The sequence below is a fragment of the Perca fluviatilis genome, chromosome 17, assembly GCF_010015445.1.
Source record: "Perca fluviatilis chromosome 17, GENO_Pfluv_1.0, whole genome shotgun sequence".
Classification (NCBI taxonomy): Eukaryota; Metazoa; Chordata; class Actinopteri; order Perciformes; family Percidae; genus Perca; species Perca fluviatilis.
In genome coordinates, this window is record NC_053128.1 from 1,330,677 (window position 1) to 1,347,771 (window position 17,095).

The following is a 17,095-nucleotide window of genomic DNA, read 5'->3' on the forward strand; positions in this document are numbered from 1 at the left end:
GAAAGTATCCATTTGACAACAAGAACACTGGGTTTGACAAAATAAACTTAACTCAAGGTTCACTTACTTTTTAACAGACCTTTCAACCACACATTATAGTCGTCATCCGCGAATGTGGTTGTTGGCTTCGTCCTTTAAAGGGTTGGCTAAGTTGTTACATATGAAAGCGTGGCATTCTGACCCCGGGAGGCAGAGATGGTAACTTTGCCCCCTTCAAACATGGACTTGGTGTCTAAAAACAGCAGCATACCATCCTCTTCCTGTTCACTCATGAAAAATGGTGTGCGGGTTGATGATGTGTTGGATGATACTGAAGTAGGGCTGGGTGTCATTGAAATCTTTTTGATACCGGTACAAATACCAAGACTTTGATACTGATTCCTAAACAAAATAAATTACACATTACACAATACGGTGCAAATCTTTTCATTGATTTATCAGCTCTGACTACGTGAGTCGTCTCTGTGTAACAGAGTTTTTCCTGCGTGTCTCTACGACGTGTAACGTTAGACAGCCAATCACAGACATTATTAGATCTTGGTAGAAGCATGCTGCATTCTGATTGGCTCACTGACACTGATGAGATTCACTCATTAGGTATTGAAATTGGGTTTTGAATGACAAGACATTTTTCGATACTCGATACTTCAGAGGCAACTCAGTCGGTGCCTAAAAAGTACTGAGTTAAGTACCCTGCACTATACTTAAGCAGTACAGTTTGGTGAAAGTATCGCCCGTGTACTGGTACCAGATGTCAGGAGAGGTAGTGAAAGTTTAATCAGTTTGTAATCATTTATTCTCTCTCTCTATAAATAAATAAATACATACATACATACAATTCCAGTTCACTCAGGAAGGCCATTGGATGGGATTGAAAGCTCTGAAACAAGCTAGTAATTGGACCATCAGTTAAGATTATTTTGTCAAACTTCTGATGTCAAGGAGGAACTTTAATGCTCCAGAAGACGGGCTATGAAGTGACTTAGCACCTAGTCAGCAACAATGCTAAGCTACAACAGGGCACGCTCAGCTGATAGGACAGAACTACTCCATGGTTTCATCATTTTTACTTCAAACAGCAGACCACTTGTCATATACCGGTTTGTAAAATTGCATCTCACATTAATGGACACCTTTTTGCAGATGTATGTCAGGCTACACAGTAAATGGGAAGTAAGGATTAAGATACAGGAGATCTCCTTGGCCCAAAAGATCACAGGTCCGTTACCAAAAGCAAAATAACGCAGGAGCTCACCAACAAGTGAGAAACTAGCCATCAAAGCTGGTCAATCTGCCACCAGCCAAAGCAGTCTGTATGAACATTTGCAAGTGTGTAAAAACAGACTTTAGGGACCAACATATTTAAACTGTCCTGACCACATATATCAATATTATATCTCCAATTAAAGAGTGGACACAAACAAGCTGGACTCTTCCCTGGACAGGATTTTTACAGTTTTAATGGAATTAAATAGCACCAAATAAGTACTATAATTCTTTTAAAGTGATTATAAACATTTTGATTGAAGGTCTTCGTTTCTGAAAACATAGCTGTGTGCTTATTTGGGAATATTGGCTTTAATATAATCGGAAGTTCTATTTACAGCCACAACATTTAAACAAGCAGGCTACGGCCAATCCACGTAGAGAGGGTTTTTGACGTCTCACGGAAAAGATACCCTTCCATTTTATTTCATGTATTAAAGCACACTGCATCATCCACTCTGTCCCAGCCAAGCTCCAGACACACCACCTTAATGCCTTGGTGGCGATCTCTGGAGATTTGAATTACGTGACTCTCGCCAACACCCTGATAAACTTCACACAGCTTGTTGACTTCCCCAGCAAAGAATCCCGCTTATCCGCGGTGGGGTCTTGGGCGCAGCAGCTCCAGCAGGGGACCCCAAACTTCCCTTTACTGAGCCATATTAACCAGCTCTGATTGGGGGTTCATAGGCGTTCCCAGGCCAGGGTGGAGATATAATCTCTGCCCCTAGTCCTGGGTCTTCCCCGAGGCCTCCTTATCAGATGTCCCAACCACCTCAGCTGGATCCTTTCAACGCAGAGGAGTCAGCCTAAGGCTGGGCAATGTATCAATATTATATCGACATTGATATATGAAACTGGATACCATCTTAGATTTTGGATATTGTAATATCGTGATATGAAACAAGTGTTGTCTTTTCCTGGTTTAAAGGCTGCATTACAGTAAAGTGACATCATTTTCTGAACCTACCAGACGGTTCTAGATGTTCTATTATTTGCCTTTACCCACTTAGTCATTATATCCACATGACGATGATTATTTGACAAAAGTCAACCCGACAACATCGACATTGATGTATTTGGTTAAACAATATTGTGATATTTGATTTTCTCCATATCGCCCAGCTCTAAGTCAGCCATTGCTACTTCCTACTTCTACTCCTCAGAAGAAATGCCAGAAGAAAATATTGTACTTGTTATTCCAGTACATTTTGACACTTATTGTTACTTTTTACATACGTGAATGATATGATGCAGTACTATACTACTAACATACTCAGTAGTATGCAAAGTATCTAAAATTGGCTCCACATTACTAAACTACGTTACAATACTCCTACGTGCATCTGTTAGGGCTAAGAAACATCATAATATAATATTCTATAATAATATAACACTTTTGGGCGCCCGGTTAGCTCAGTTGGTAGAACAGGCGCCCATATGCAGAGGTTTACTTCTCGACGCAGCGGGCCAGGGTTTGACTCCAACCTGCGGCCCTTTGCTGCATGTCATTCCCCCCTCTCTCTCTCCTTTCATGTCTTCAGCTGTCCTGTCAAAAAAGGCCTAAAATTGCCCCAAAAAAAATCTTTAAAGAATAATATAACACTTTGAAAGGAGCCATTCTTCTAATGAGGACTTTTGTAATGCATAAGCGACTTTGAGTCCATGAAAAGCGCTATATAAATTCAATTTATTATTATTATTATTATTATAACCAAACCTTTTGTGTGTGTGTGTGTGCGTGCGTGGATTTCCTGCATGCATCAAGGTCTTTCTGTACTCCTCTCTGTCCTCATGGTCACATTTCTCTCTGGTTTCTTCATTTCATGTATATTTTAGTTTAGACATGAAACGTAGGAACTTAGGAATCAGCTTGGATTCACATCCCAGGTTTAACAAACAAGTGTGTAATATCTGTATATAACGTTTTTGTCCCTTTTTTTACACTTTTTCCCCCACTACCACCGTTAACCAATTTGTTCCAACTAGTATTAGACTTATTGTTGGAATGCATGGTCAGTAAACCTTATTTATATGATATGATATCTCATGTTTGAGGCCTGGAGCCTCAGTGAAGTGTCGGGTCAGTGTTTGTCATACAGTAATTCAGTGTTTCATCTTTGTTTCGCCACATTTAAAGCTTTGTGGGGCAAATGATGGTTAGGAGGGTGTCCACTGTTCATTATCCATCATGTAATGATGACTTGATCTGCCCCTCCCCCCCCCACACACACACACACTTTCCCAAATCTCATTTCTGTCCACCCACTTTCAAATTCCTTTGCTATTATTTTATTCATAAGTCTCAGTGATCAGCCCCTGTTTGAACAATAGAGAAATTGTACTGTAACAATCTCTTTTGGAAGAATTGATCATTATGATCAACTTCATTATTTCCCTAAATGTATGTAGAAATGCAGGCAATGGGATTCAAAAACTCTCAAACCAAAGTTAGAACTTTGGTATTGCCTTGAATCCATACAGTGATACAATGGACGGTGCTCACATTACAAACAGGCATGTGAACTATCCAGGAACACATATTTGAGCAGAGCAGCCATCTTAACTCTGAACCTCCAGGTACAAGCCATGGATGGAGAATCAGAACCAGTGCACACCGGCTATCCAACAGGGACCCCTAGAGGCGCCGGGCAGTACAAGAATCACAAAACACAAAAGCTTTCATTGCAACAGTAAGTACACTAATGTGGAATTTGCCTTGGTGAATGGTGTTTAGTTATGGTATCTTGCCGAGTGTTGTTATTCCTACTGCATTTTAACTACTCAAATACTACTTATTATTTAACATTTTGGCTGGTAAAGCACCATTTAGCTTGTTATTGATACAGTATTTTGAACTAACGCAACTTTATTGAGAAAATACATCCAAATATACAACATTTCAGACACATATTAAATAAACAGAAAACAGTGTCAATAACAAAGAATATGTAGAGGGAGATGATTAAACAACATACTATTACAATAAGAGACAAAAATAATAAACATTGTTCTTCAAAAAGTTAACCATAGTGTCTATAAGTTTGAGAGACTTAATATATTCTTTGAATTCACATTAAGAAGCAATGAAATTGGGGGGTAACATTTGTTTTGCATTTTGTAAAATGTGTCCGATAAAGTCCAATAAATTGACAATAAATTCAACTTTCAAATTCTCATGTTCAAAATAAAAAGGAAGAAGATATTTTTACATTCAATTTTGATATTATGATTGGTTTTATACTTTATAGGCCTATAATGCATAATTCAAGTCCCAAAAATAATTGAATGTATACAATTGTAATAAATGTTATAGCTTCTGGTTCATCATTGCAAAAACTGCATTTGTTTTCAATTTGAACTGACGCACCTAAAAGCACCACACGCTCAGTGCATGACGACATACGTTTTATATGAGATTTGAGCTCTCTGCTGAAGCCAAAAGACATTGGCTAAACTTTGGAAAATGCTGCGTTCCTATTGGCTGCAGTTGCTGTCATTTCATCTCACGTTGCCAATACACTTAACCAGCCCATGACCTACTAACACAGATCATGAGTCAGTAGCCACCTTGAGAGGAAAAAGCCAAGGGAGGAGAGCCAGGTACTTCGCAACTTGTAGGATTTTCATCGACACCTCTTTCTTTATTAGCTGATGGCAAACCCGAACTTCTTCTCTGTGCTTGATACGCGGAGGAAAACCAGACCAACCATCCAACCAGGTGCTAGAAAAGGTACCGTTTTTATTTGAGGTTAACATTTAGCCAGTGTAGTGTTAGAGATTTGTGCGGGATGGTGTTGTGTTTACGTGTTCGGAAGAACGTCCCAGAATCCCGGCGGCGCAGAGCTTTGAACTGTGTCATGTCGCTAACCTCCATGCTTTCTTGCGTACAGCCCACTTTAACATTTGAATAGCCATGTTCAGATTCGCATTGAAGGTGAAACCAAGCTCAAGTTCGAGGCAGCGTGTAACGTTATTATCTTGGCTGTTAGTAGTTGACTGTAACATTACTGTATTAGTAGCCTGCTAGAAGCAGGAGAACGGAGCCATGTACTGGGTTGTATTCGGGCACGTAGGCCTGCCGTTACAGTAGCAGGAGTTTACGGATTGCGACAGTGTTGCAGGCTAACCCAGAATATGAGGTGGCTGTCAGACACGTTGGCAAAGCCTTGTGGCTGCTGTCTTGGGAGTCAGCGAGTTATTGGTCCAAGTAACGCTAACAAAGCAACCCCTTCTGTAACTTTATTAACCTATACTACTGCACATTACAACCGCTTACTTTTTTTGGGCGTAGAGACCCCAATGATGTCAACAGAGTGAATGCCCACATTGTCTCAGCACAGCCTACAGCGTTACATACAGCGTTAAATATCTGACACATTATGTATGTATTTATTAAGATATAGGCCTATTTTAACTTACACATACAGAGCAGAACAGCATACTGCCACCCAGGTAAACATTGCATAATGTCTGCAGCCATAGAAACTGCTGGCAGTCGGAGGCTGGGGGCGCAGAGTTTATTGTGTCATATGGACACAATGAAGGAATCTGGGACAATAGGATGTGTTGACGGTCCGCTGCGGCCCGGCCCGGCCCGTCCCGGATCCTGTCCCCCCACCCCCCACTGCATGTACCCGCCGGCCTGTCGCGGCTGAACCGACGGTGAACTCCCGCGCCCCCCAAATCGAGCTCACGTTGCGGTAATATAACCACCCATTTTTATCACGTGTGATCCAAATTTAGTCTTGATGTCATATTGCCTCGTTAGAAAAGATCCTCACATCCCTAAATAAATAAGCCCAGCCGTGCGGTGCCAAATCAAATCGCCACATCTGTAATATTTCCCCTCTGATCTCAGAAAATAGAAGAAGAAAACAATCCAAATAGTGTATCAGTCGCATATGGTAACATCAGCCATAAACTATTTCACAGAATTGCAAGTTGTCTAGTGGACTTCCAAAGCACCGACAGTGGGCTTGTTTGGTTATTAAAAGTAATTAGGGCCACACCATAATAAGTCCATTCTATAGGAACCAGGCTATACATTAGTCTACTTGTCATTTATTAATAATGTGTAATCCTTAATTAATGATTCCTGAATGTAGACCCTCAACAGGACAAATGAGGACACAAAGTTAGGAGAGACATTTTTTTGGGGGAAATGTAACCACACCCCTAACCTGTATTTCTATTATTAACTTTATTTCCATAAGCCAACATCTTTCTGCAACAGTCCCAGTTGGTTGTGTGGCAGTGTGTTAGGATGCCTGTGTGTGCTGTAGGCCTGAGGTTACTGTGTGTGCGTGTGCATGTGTGTGTGTGTGTGTGTGTGTGTGTGTGTGTGTGTGACATTCTGCAGGGCCACGTGTTACCATTCCAGCTGTCTGTAGTCCTTTGTTCTATCTCCTCTGGATGTATGGGAGCTTGGAAGCCCAAACTGCCTTTTTTTAAGCAGCACCTAGGAGTAGGGATCACTTTAAAATGTATGTATGCAAATGTCATCTTTAGGTGATAAGTGGCTAGAATGAATTATGACTTGTAAATTGTTAATTTGCGTCCACTAAAGTTCGGTTTTTGCTGCTGACAGACTCCGATTAATATTAAGTTTCTGACAACATTATGAAAGGATCCCTACAGAGATAGACCTTTTTAAAACCTCTTTGAGACCTTTCTGTTTAACCAGAAACCGCTCTGACAGGTTGCTAATGCTAAACCCACCAGACTTATACTTAGACAATACTTTTAGCGTGTATAGAGCCAACATATTTATACATGTAAATCTATAAACTATGTGTTATTTTAACCAAAACTAGAGTTGTGATGGTTGGAAAAGTGGAAAGACGACCCAAAACGTATTTATATAGTTTTGTTTTGTTTGTGTCAACTTTGACTGAAGTGTATTTTATGATAAAAGTACTGTTTATTTACATGGAGTCTGGTGGGTTTAGCTAATGCAATTACGCGGACCTTTTATGTTTAAATAAATAATCTTACTCTTTACCAGAAAGGTCGACCTCCTTAGAAATCCTTTCCATAATGTTGTCAGAATATTAATCTGAGTCTGTCAGTGGCAAAACAAGCACTTTTGTGAAGGTAAATACAGGCTGGATAATTGCCATATTAACTTCCATTGTAGCTTGTTTCTCCACTGCATTACTTCAAATACTAAGTTACTCCTCTAGTAAACTAGTATTCACATGAAATAAAACATTGAGACCAACAAAGCACACTGGGTAATAACAAACAATGAACACTCAACACATGAACTGGTTGCTATGGACTCGTCACTAGGCTTCCTCAGTAATTGTATGTTTTAGCACATAGGTAAAGCTGCCGAAGCTGAACATTATATTTAAAACATACATGTTTATTTTTAAAGCAGATTTTAAATTACATTGTGACAATTTAACAATTTGCCCTTATGAAATCCAATCGCAGCACGGCTGTCTTGGAACGCAATAGACAGACGGTGGCGGAATTCCCCGACACTTAAATTCAACTAAAATGTAACAGTGACCAATCAGTGATGGACCTACAGTCTGTTGAGATGCCTCTCCAAACACAGAACCAAGCGCAGTCACACCATAAAGCGGTTAAAGAACGACGCCATGAATTTAGCGAGCTTATTCGCGAACCCGAAAGTTAGTCGATACCCTTCGCGCTCTAAAGGCTGTCTGACGGCTCCAGCATTAGCTTAGCCTAGCACAGATCCTGCAGGTGATTGGTTCCAGTTATCCTTGTGACCAGAATAAACGCTAACATTTTTCGCTATTTCTTTGTGATTTCTAGAGTCACAGAAACGTAACAATGAGACAAGACATCTTCTAACCGTAAAAACCAGGAACTATATTCTCAGACAGGCTTGCTGCGAGCATATCACTCCGCCCAAGTACTATATTCTTCCGCCTGAGAATATAGTTCCCGGTTTGTTTACGGTTAGAAGACGGCTGTGTCTCATGTTACGTTGTTTTTTGTACACGCTGTGACTCTACAAATCACAACATGTAAATAGGAACATGTTGGCGTTATTTTGTCACTTATTCGGAGCAGTAGGATTACTGGAACCATTCACCTGCCTGTTCTGTGATGGGCTGATGCCGCTGGAGCCGTCAGACAGCTTTACAGCACGCACGGAGATGAGAAGGGTATGTATGGACTTGTCTAACTCTGGGGGTTACGGTGAATAAGCTAAATTCCCAATAAGTCGGCGTGTTCCTTTTTTAAGAAAAAAAAAGATCCGTATTTTGCTGTAATCCAATGCCATGAAAAAAAAGTAATCCACAGCGATCAGTAGATCCACAAAAAGGTTCACGGTGTATCCAGCAAGGCCTATACGCCTCACATTCACCAGCCAGCTCCAAACAGTTGAACGAGACCTCTCCACTTCACCGTTTAGGCCTAAACAAAGTGGAATAAACGTATAAAAGTCCAAATCTACACAAAACCCGCAATCAATTAGTAAGATGATATCAAATGTATATACTGTACATGGCATTTAGGAAACCTTTATTGCAACGTTGGCACGGCAAGATTTGCAGACATAGTGCAACAGTAATTTTTGTTTTTTGCGTCCTGCTGCTCCCATCATCAGCCAGGTAATATGATTTTTACTAAAGCAGTATATGAAATCAGATGTATTACCTACCACCATTTAGTTGTTTTGTGTTATTTAAAATATTTATAAAATATCTGGTCATGCCAGACGTAATTATTCCACTAATTGTTTAAACAATGCAATTACCTGTTTCAGCCACCGACGTATATATACATGAGGGCAACTCATGGGTCAGACCGCCCCCAAGACAAAAATGTTTGGGTGACCCTCCCCTCAACAAAGAATAAAAGACATGACCCTCCCCTATTTTCCTCCGGTGGTCCATTCCATAAATACCGAACGGTCCCTAAAAGGGAGTGACTGACAGATGAGGAGAAAGACACACAAACACACACATACACTTTTTAAAATGGAATTAGTCATTGTTCTGGGTTATGAAAATTAAGAAAATAATATTCACTCATTCTGTCTGCAACAGATCAAAGTTAATGTGTCCCTTTCAAAAATTAAAATTTTTTTTTTTTAGGATACATTATAAAAACCTTGACTAAAAAAGATTTTTAAGGATGTGCTTGCTTAAAAATGGAACTCATTCTGTCATGTTTTTTTTTTTTTTTTTTACCAGTTGTAATCTCAGCGGCACTGAAACGGAGAGATGTGTGTGTATAGCATCCAAGAAGCATACAAAACTTGTGTGCCATTTTTTTGTTGTTGTTGCATTTCAAACTCTTAAATTGAATTGTTTCTTTTATTTAGTAGCTCAAAAGCAACACAAATAGGGCTGCAGCGATTAGTCGACTAATCGATTAGTCGATCGACAAAAATTATCTGCAACTATATTAATAATTGGTTAATCGTTAAAGTCATTTTTCATGCAAAAATGCCAGAAAATGCTCTTTTTTTTTTCAGCCTCTCAAATACGGAGATTTCCTGCTCTTTTTTGTTTTATATCATCTTAAACTAAATATCTTTTGATTTTGGACAAAACAAGACATTTCAAGCTATCATCTTGGACTTGGACTGGGATTGACATTTTTCACTATTTTCTGACATTTTATAGACCACACGATTAATCAAGAAAATAATCGGCAGATTAATCGATAATGAAAATAATCGTTAGTTGCAGTCCTAAACACAAATATCAAATCTTACTGAACCTGAACTGAATCAATATGAAACATCAATATCAACTCATAACCCTACAAATGTATCTACAATCAATCACATCATCTAGATTCATATTGTATCATCTGAGAGGGAGACATACCTACCTTAATGGAAATGCATTACTTAGAAAATATGGTTAACTTGACACTCACATCTAGAACCTCTCTCATTGTCTGTTATTCCACAGATTTCCTCAACTCAAGCGGATTAATCCAATGTGGCAGTTACTATTGCTGCATTCAAGCATGATGGTTCACAGTTAAAGACCTGTCAACTTATTGACAGTAGCCAACAGTGATAATATGCAATCCATCAAGCAAGAGGTGGACTCCAGTGAGTCCTACAGTGGAGAGGATGCCCTGGTCCTGGCTGTGGCTTTACAGGGGGCTAACAGAGATGTGATAGGCCAAAAAATCCCTGGTATTCCTTTCAAAGCAAAAAGTACCTGTCGCAGGAAAAGAGAGTTTATCCCAGAGGAGAAAAAAGATACGGTTTACTGGGAGAGGCGTCGCAAAAACAACGAGGCGGCCAAGCGCTCCAGGGAGAAGCGGCGGATAAACGACATGGTGCTCGAGAACAAGCTGATGGCCCTCGGGGAGGAAAACGCCTCCCTCAAGGCCGAGCTGCTGTCGCTGAAGCTGAGGTTTGGCCTGGTGAGCTTGACAGCATATACCCAGGAAGTGCAGAATTTATCCAGCTCTACCGCCATCGACCTCTACCAGGAGTTTGTTCCACCCAGCGCCAGTCAAAGTTCGTCCGGCAGGGTTTCGGAGCCTCTTCGCTTGCGCAGCACCTGCATATCAGTCATCAAGCATTCCCCCCACAAGCTCGAGACATGCACTGCGGCTCAGGGCAGCTTTGATATCTGCAGGCCTGCAGAGGTCAAGCAGGAACCCGCCGAGAATGGCGGCTATGCACAAGAGCGTAGTAGTCCCTACGAACTCTACAGAAACTACATGGCCAGCCCTTTGTCTGGAGTCTACTCCCAGCCTGCCTCCTTCCTGCAGCTCACCAGGTCATCCAGTGACTCCCCCAGGAGCTCAGACGACGGCGCTGTGAGCAAATCCTCAGATGGCGAGGACGAGCAGCAGGTCCCCAAAGGGTTGATGCCGTCTGCAGCTGACCCAAGAAGTGTCATTGTCTCAACACACAAAGTGCCAGATGCCAGTTCTTCGGCATTGCCCCATAAACTGCGTATCAAAGCCAGAACCATCCCGATTAAAGTGGAGGCCATGGACCCTGAATATGAGTCTTCTGGAAGGTCCTCCTCTCCCGTCAGGATTTCCAAGGGGGGATGCTACAGGAGCACTCAGGAGTCTTCAGAGTGCACCCAGTTGTCCCCGTGCCCTTTGTCATTACAGGTCACCAACATGCAGGACTGGAGCCAGCCATCTGAGCAGTGTCATAAAAGCAGCACAGAGACCCCGCAGAAGGGCTGCCAGAGTAGCAGACTAACCACAAGCCCTGTCTCAAACAAAAGCGGTGTGGATGTAAAAGAACGTTCCTATGTGCACTCGCATGCTGAGGACTTGTATCTAAGACCAAGCCCTGCATGCCTATCTGCAAAAGTGGCCTCTCTGAAAAGACTGATCCCAGCACAGCAAGAATCTGTGATAGAGTCAACCAAAAGCCCCACTCATCATCATGAGTCATTACCACAAGGATGGTCCTCTGCATGACCTCTGTGTTTTGTTTTTTTGCATTTCCACTGTATTTGCTGTTGCATTGTGTGGTTCATATTGGAGTTAAACAATGTTTCAGTTATCGTAACTTTTCAAATAGAAGGTGTTCAAATAATAGCTGTTGGAGCACGAGCAAAGGCTGTTTGCTAGTATAGGCTGATTTAAAAAACATTGAGAAGGCGTGGAATTACCTGTAGTGTAGTTCACAAGGTAAATTCATTAAAGGTGCTCTAAGCAATGTCACGAAAGCCACAGCTGTAATCCCATCAGTACGTGTCATTCTCACCACTCTGCTCCTTAGAGTATCTCATCTCTAACACAAATACTGTTTTCATTCACTGTTTAATTCCATTGGCTCATACTTCAGCTTTTCTTCAACCACTTTCAACATAGGGGCAATGAAATTTAACACTTCCTGCAATTGTTTATATTAAAAGCCTTGAAAAAAAGACATTTCGGCCCTCCGACCTTCTGCACCTCACCACAACCCTTGATGTGCGTTACTGTTCTATATTATATTGAAAGCCTACCAGGAAAAGTCAGGATTAGGCCCTGTAAGGAGAAACTTAACACTCCCTGCGATTATTTTGACTGATATTGCGATTGTGCTATGATTCACGATATTGAAGGGAATGATCATTTTTGTATCCTTATTCTCATTTTCATTGAAAAATATTAAAATTTCAAAATATAAAATGATCATAGTGTGATTGATGCGAGGATCTGTACCAAACAGATTCTCTCTTCATTCTGTAGGAAGGGATTTGTAGGCTGGGACGTCACTAAATTTAGAATGCTTTGACACATATTTTGCCTTAAACAAATCTTGCACACCCCTGGATATTGCACTAGTCCATATTGTGATTTTGATAAAATTGTGATTAATTGTGCAGGCCTAAGTGCTTTTAACAGTAGCTTATTCAGGGATAGAAAAACAAAAGTTCAAAGCTAAAGCGACTGGAATTAATTGGTGATTGAAAACAGTAAACCAGCAGAGTGGTGAGTATGACAGGACTCTCTTTCTGCTTAGGTAAGTGATGAATTGTACATTATACTGAATTTAAACAAAGAATTTCTGGGCACTGTTGGAGAATTTACAGTAAATTGTTAATTGATGATGTGTGATAGACATTAATGTGTAGGATATTAATATGTGTGAAGCTTTTATTTTTATTTTACCAAATGATTCATAACTGCTGTCCCACCTACTTTCACTGAACACTGTTGCTCTGGTGTTTGTGGAGCAGGAAAAGGCCCCCGTTATTAACATCATCACATGTTTTCGGCTGGGGGCAGTGTGATAAATGTTGCCAAAGGTTTGGACGTTATTTGCTTTAAAGCTGAAATCTGTTTTTAACTGATGTAGTAATGCTATTTTGTGTGTTGGTGTGGTGACAGGTTTCCAGTCCATACGTCTGCTTTAAAGGGAATGTTCTGTGGTGCTTTATTTTATGGGTTTGTCATTTCTAAAGAAGACATTTCCTGGAAGGAATGATGTCATTTGGTACTTATTATGGGGGGATAAAGATGTTTAATTGGTACTCTTCCAATTATAATTCAATTAAACTGCTGATGGAACCTAGACTTTAGTCAGTGAACAGCAGGTCAGCTGAACATGTACAAATATGGAATTTGTCTACGGCAAACAAACTTTTTCTTGAATTTAAATGGAGCATTTTTTTAAGGACACACTATTTTCCCTATAATTATTATCTAATGACATAGTTCTTTTCAGGGAACTAAGAACCGGGACCATAAAATACAGCATTTCTGTTCTCTTTTGTCTTTTTTAAAATGCTGAAAGTTCCAGATTTTTGGCTTTAACCTAAGTTCAGCATAACTTTTAAATAGGCTCTGGTGCACGGGTTCACTCTTTGCCAAATAACCATCGCTTCTTTTTTGTTTTTTTGGTGGAATTTTGTTGATTATTCAAACGTTCCGGTCTGCTGGTTATACTGTACTGAGACTGTGCGTGACACTGACTGGAGAATTGTGATTACCATCTGATGGAGCTGACACCACTAGATCTGAATGGTTTTATAAAGCTCAGATACATTCTATCCTCAGGTGTTTGCAACTTCTAGAAAAGTAACATTTGTATATCAAGAGTCTCCAGACATTCAGGCTACATTTCCATTGCTACATTTTGGTTTTAAAAAATGAATATCTTCTGCTACGTTTCCCCCTCTCATTCCCCCTGCTCTGGCGTTTCCCCCTCTCATTCCCCTGCTCTGGGGTTCCCCCTCTCATTCCCCCTGCTCTGGCGTTTCCCCTCTCATTCCCCCTGCTCTTGCGTTTCCCCTCTCATTCCCCCTGCTCTGGTGTTTCCCCTCTCATTCCCCCTGCTCTGGCGTGTTCCCCTCTCATTCCCCTGCTCTCGTTTCTCCTCCTCATTTCCCTGCTCCCCGCCTCTCATTTCCCCTGCTCTGGGGTTCCCCTCTCATTCCCCCTGCTCCGGCGTTTCCCCTCTCATTCCCCCTGCGTTTTCTCATTCCCCCCTGCTCTGGTGTTTCCCCTCTCATTCCCCCTGCTCTGGCGTTTCCCCTCTCATTCCCCCTGCTCTGGCGTTTCCCCCTCTCATTCCCCCTGCTCTGGGGTTCCCCCTCTCCATTCCCCCTGCTCGCGTGCCCTCTCATTCCCCCTGCTCTGCTTTCCCCCCCTCCTTCCCCTGGGGGTTCCCCCTCTTCATCTCCCTGCTCTGGCGTTTCCCCTCTCATTCCCCCTGCTCTGGCGTTTCCCCTCTCATTCCCCGCTGCCTGGCGTTTCCCCTCTCATTCCCCTGCTCTGGCGTTTCCCCCTCATTCCCCCTGCTCTGGGGTTCCCCCTCTCATTCCCCCCTGCTCTGGCGTTTCCGAGCCCCTAAAGCGGAGATATTTGGAAACACTTCTGACCCGTTTTGGTTCTGAATCTGTGGGGTTGTGTTTCAGTCTCAACGGCCGCAAACGGAGACCTTTGACAACACCGACACTATGGGTACACAATTCAGAAAATGGCACAATTCAATATCGATTTTTAGGCTCAAGATTCGATTCAAAATTGATTTTCGATTTAAAAAAACAACAACAAAAAAACAAAAAAAAAAGGATTCACAGTATGTAAATGTAATTACTTTTCCCATGTGATTGCAGTAGACATACAATTTTTAAAAGAAACAACAAATTAAATGTATTTTGATATTACTTTATATGTCTTCATACAAAAATAAAAACTTTGGCAACTTAAAAACTGCAAAGTGCCAAGCTTTAGCCAGCTTTCAAATACATTTAATTCAAGTAAAAAATAAAACTTAAATAAAAAGAGCTTTTCATTCAGAGTGCGGTGGGAGTTTAGAGCATTGAAAGAGTGCGTTGGTTCTTCTTTTGATTATGACAAGTGCCCAAGCGTCGGTGTGAATTTGATGGCATCATAGCACCATCTATGGGAATGGCGAGCTAAACTCATTTCAGGACATAGTATATACGCCATTATTAAAAAAAAAAAAAAAAAAAAAAAAAAAAGAAGAAAATATGAATTGATTTTTGGAATTCTATGAATCGATTTTGAATCTGTAGAGCTTGAATCGCGATACGAATGTGAATCGATTTTTTTTGCACACCCCTAACTGACACCAACGCCAACATTTCTTCTCCTGATTGGGTCTTATCGGTCACGTCTCGTTCGGAGACTAAGCTACTAACGTTACCATGGCAACTACCAGCAGGGGGCGGAGTCTCCATGCTGCCTCCTGTTTATGTCCAGTATACCAGAATGATGAGATATGAGATTTGGGCGTGTTAGTTTAAACAGAGATTAGTTCTTCTACTGGAGATAAAAACACTTGGAGCACAGAGATCACTTTGGGCTCCAAACTCCACTTAAAAACCAAAACGTAGCGATGTAAATGTAACCTCAGTATTAAACCAGAAAAGGCAGTGGCAGTTCTAGACCATTTTAAATGGAGGGGCCAGGCTGGGGCCACATGTGATTTTAGGGGTACCAAATAAAAGCACAAGTATTACATACCACCAACTAACTAAAAAAGACTAACGATACACATATAACAATAAACACGAAAATACTCATTCAGTGTTAACCTACATTTTTTTGTATCACTGCACATGAATAATATCCTCTCTTTGGGGATAAAGGTGGGGTTAAAACTGTATGAAAGAATTTGCCACAGTTAGGGGGGCCACAGGGGGTTATGGAATCCAGATCTGTCAGGGGTTCATCAAATGGCGCATTTATTAATTTCTTATACCCATTTGCGGGGATTACATCATGCCTCCTGGTATTCTCTGTAATCAATTTCAAACGGCTGACTTCAGCCAACCCTAGATGAAGAATGGTGTGTGCATATGTTGTCATAGTTTGGATGATGATGATGATGATGATATTGATAACTCCATTTGCCCAGCATCCTGAAGTCAAACTACATGTATCTGAACACTTTATACAAGATTTATTGTAATGGTGAGTTTTTGTTTATAATAAATGTATTGTCACTGAATCAAGTATATTCTTTTCTGTGTATTTCTTTTGTTGTTTTATAAATGATCTGAATCTCAGTATACCTGACTGATACTTCAGTTTTGAGGCTGATACTAATATTGTTATTTGAGTTAAAAAAAAATCTGTTAATTGTATTTTGGCTGATATTGATTTTGTCACACATTCAAGTCTCAAGACAGTGAGCTCTCACAGCAGACAACTGTGGGTCCCAAGTTGTTATTTTTAGTTAGTCCAAGTCTAAAGTTCTGCTCAGTTATTTCCCAGTCACTTAAAACATCTGTGGGAGGTGTATTTTCAGCCACTAGGTCCCTCAGTCAAAACAATAACAATAACTATATACCGTATATTTGCAGAACTGACGGTGACATTGATATCCCAAACATATGGTTATATTAAGATAAGTTACATATTCTTTGTTGTCAAGATAAGCTGAAGATATGTTATGATGTATGATCAAAGCCCAACACACACCCATCTATCTATCTATCTATCTATCTATATATATATAAATATATATATATATAAATATATATATATATACATATATATATACATATATATATATATATATATATATATATATATATATATATATATATATATATATATATATATATATATATATATATATATATATATATATATATATATATATATATATATATATATATATATATATATATATATATATATATATGTATATATATATGTATATATGTATATATATATGTATATATATATATATATGTATATATATGTATATATGTATATATATATGTATATATGTATATATATATGTATATATATATATACATATATATATGTATGTATATGTATATATATATATATATATGTATATATGTATATGTATATATATATATGTATATGTATATATATATATGTATATGTAATATATGCAATACTTTTTAAA

General features: G+C 39.9%; 1 protein-coding gene across 2 annotated transcripts; it reads left to right on the forward strand.

Annotated features, from left to right (window-relative positions):
• Window positions 1-4,764: 4,764 nt before the first annotated feature.
• On the forward strand, window positions 4,765-13,910 carry nfil3 (nuclear factor, interleukin 3 regulated). 2 transcript variants are annotated; one of them, XM_039780213.1, is made up of 3 exons: window positions 4,765-4,999; window positions 6,629-6,752; window positions 10,179-13,910. In XM_039780213.1, exon 3 carries the CDS (start codon window positions 10,294-10,296, stop codon window positions 11,668-11,670), a length of 1,377 nt encoding a protein of 458 aa, XP_039636147.1. In that variant the 5' UTR covers window positions 4,765-4,999; window positions 6,629-6,752; window positions 10,179-10,293; the 3' UTR covers window positions 11,671-13,910. The 2 variants fall into 2 exon arrangements, with proteins under 2 accessions (XP_039636147.1, XP_039636146.1); XM_039780212.1 differs by lacking the exon at window positions 6,629-6,752.
• The last annotated feature ends 3,185 nt before the right edge of the window (window positions 13,911-17,095 follow it).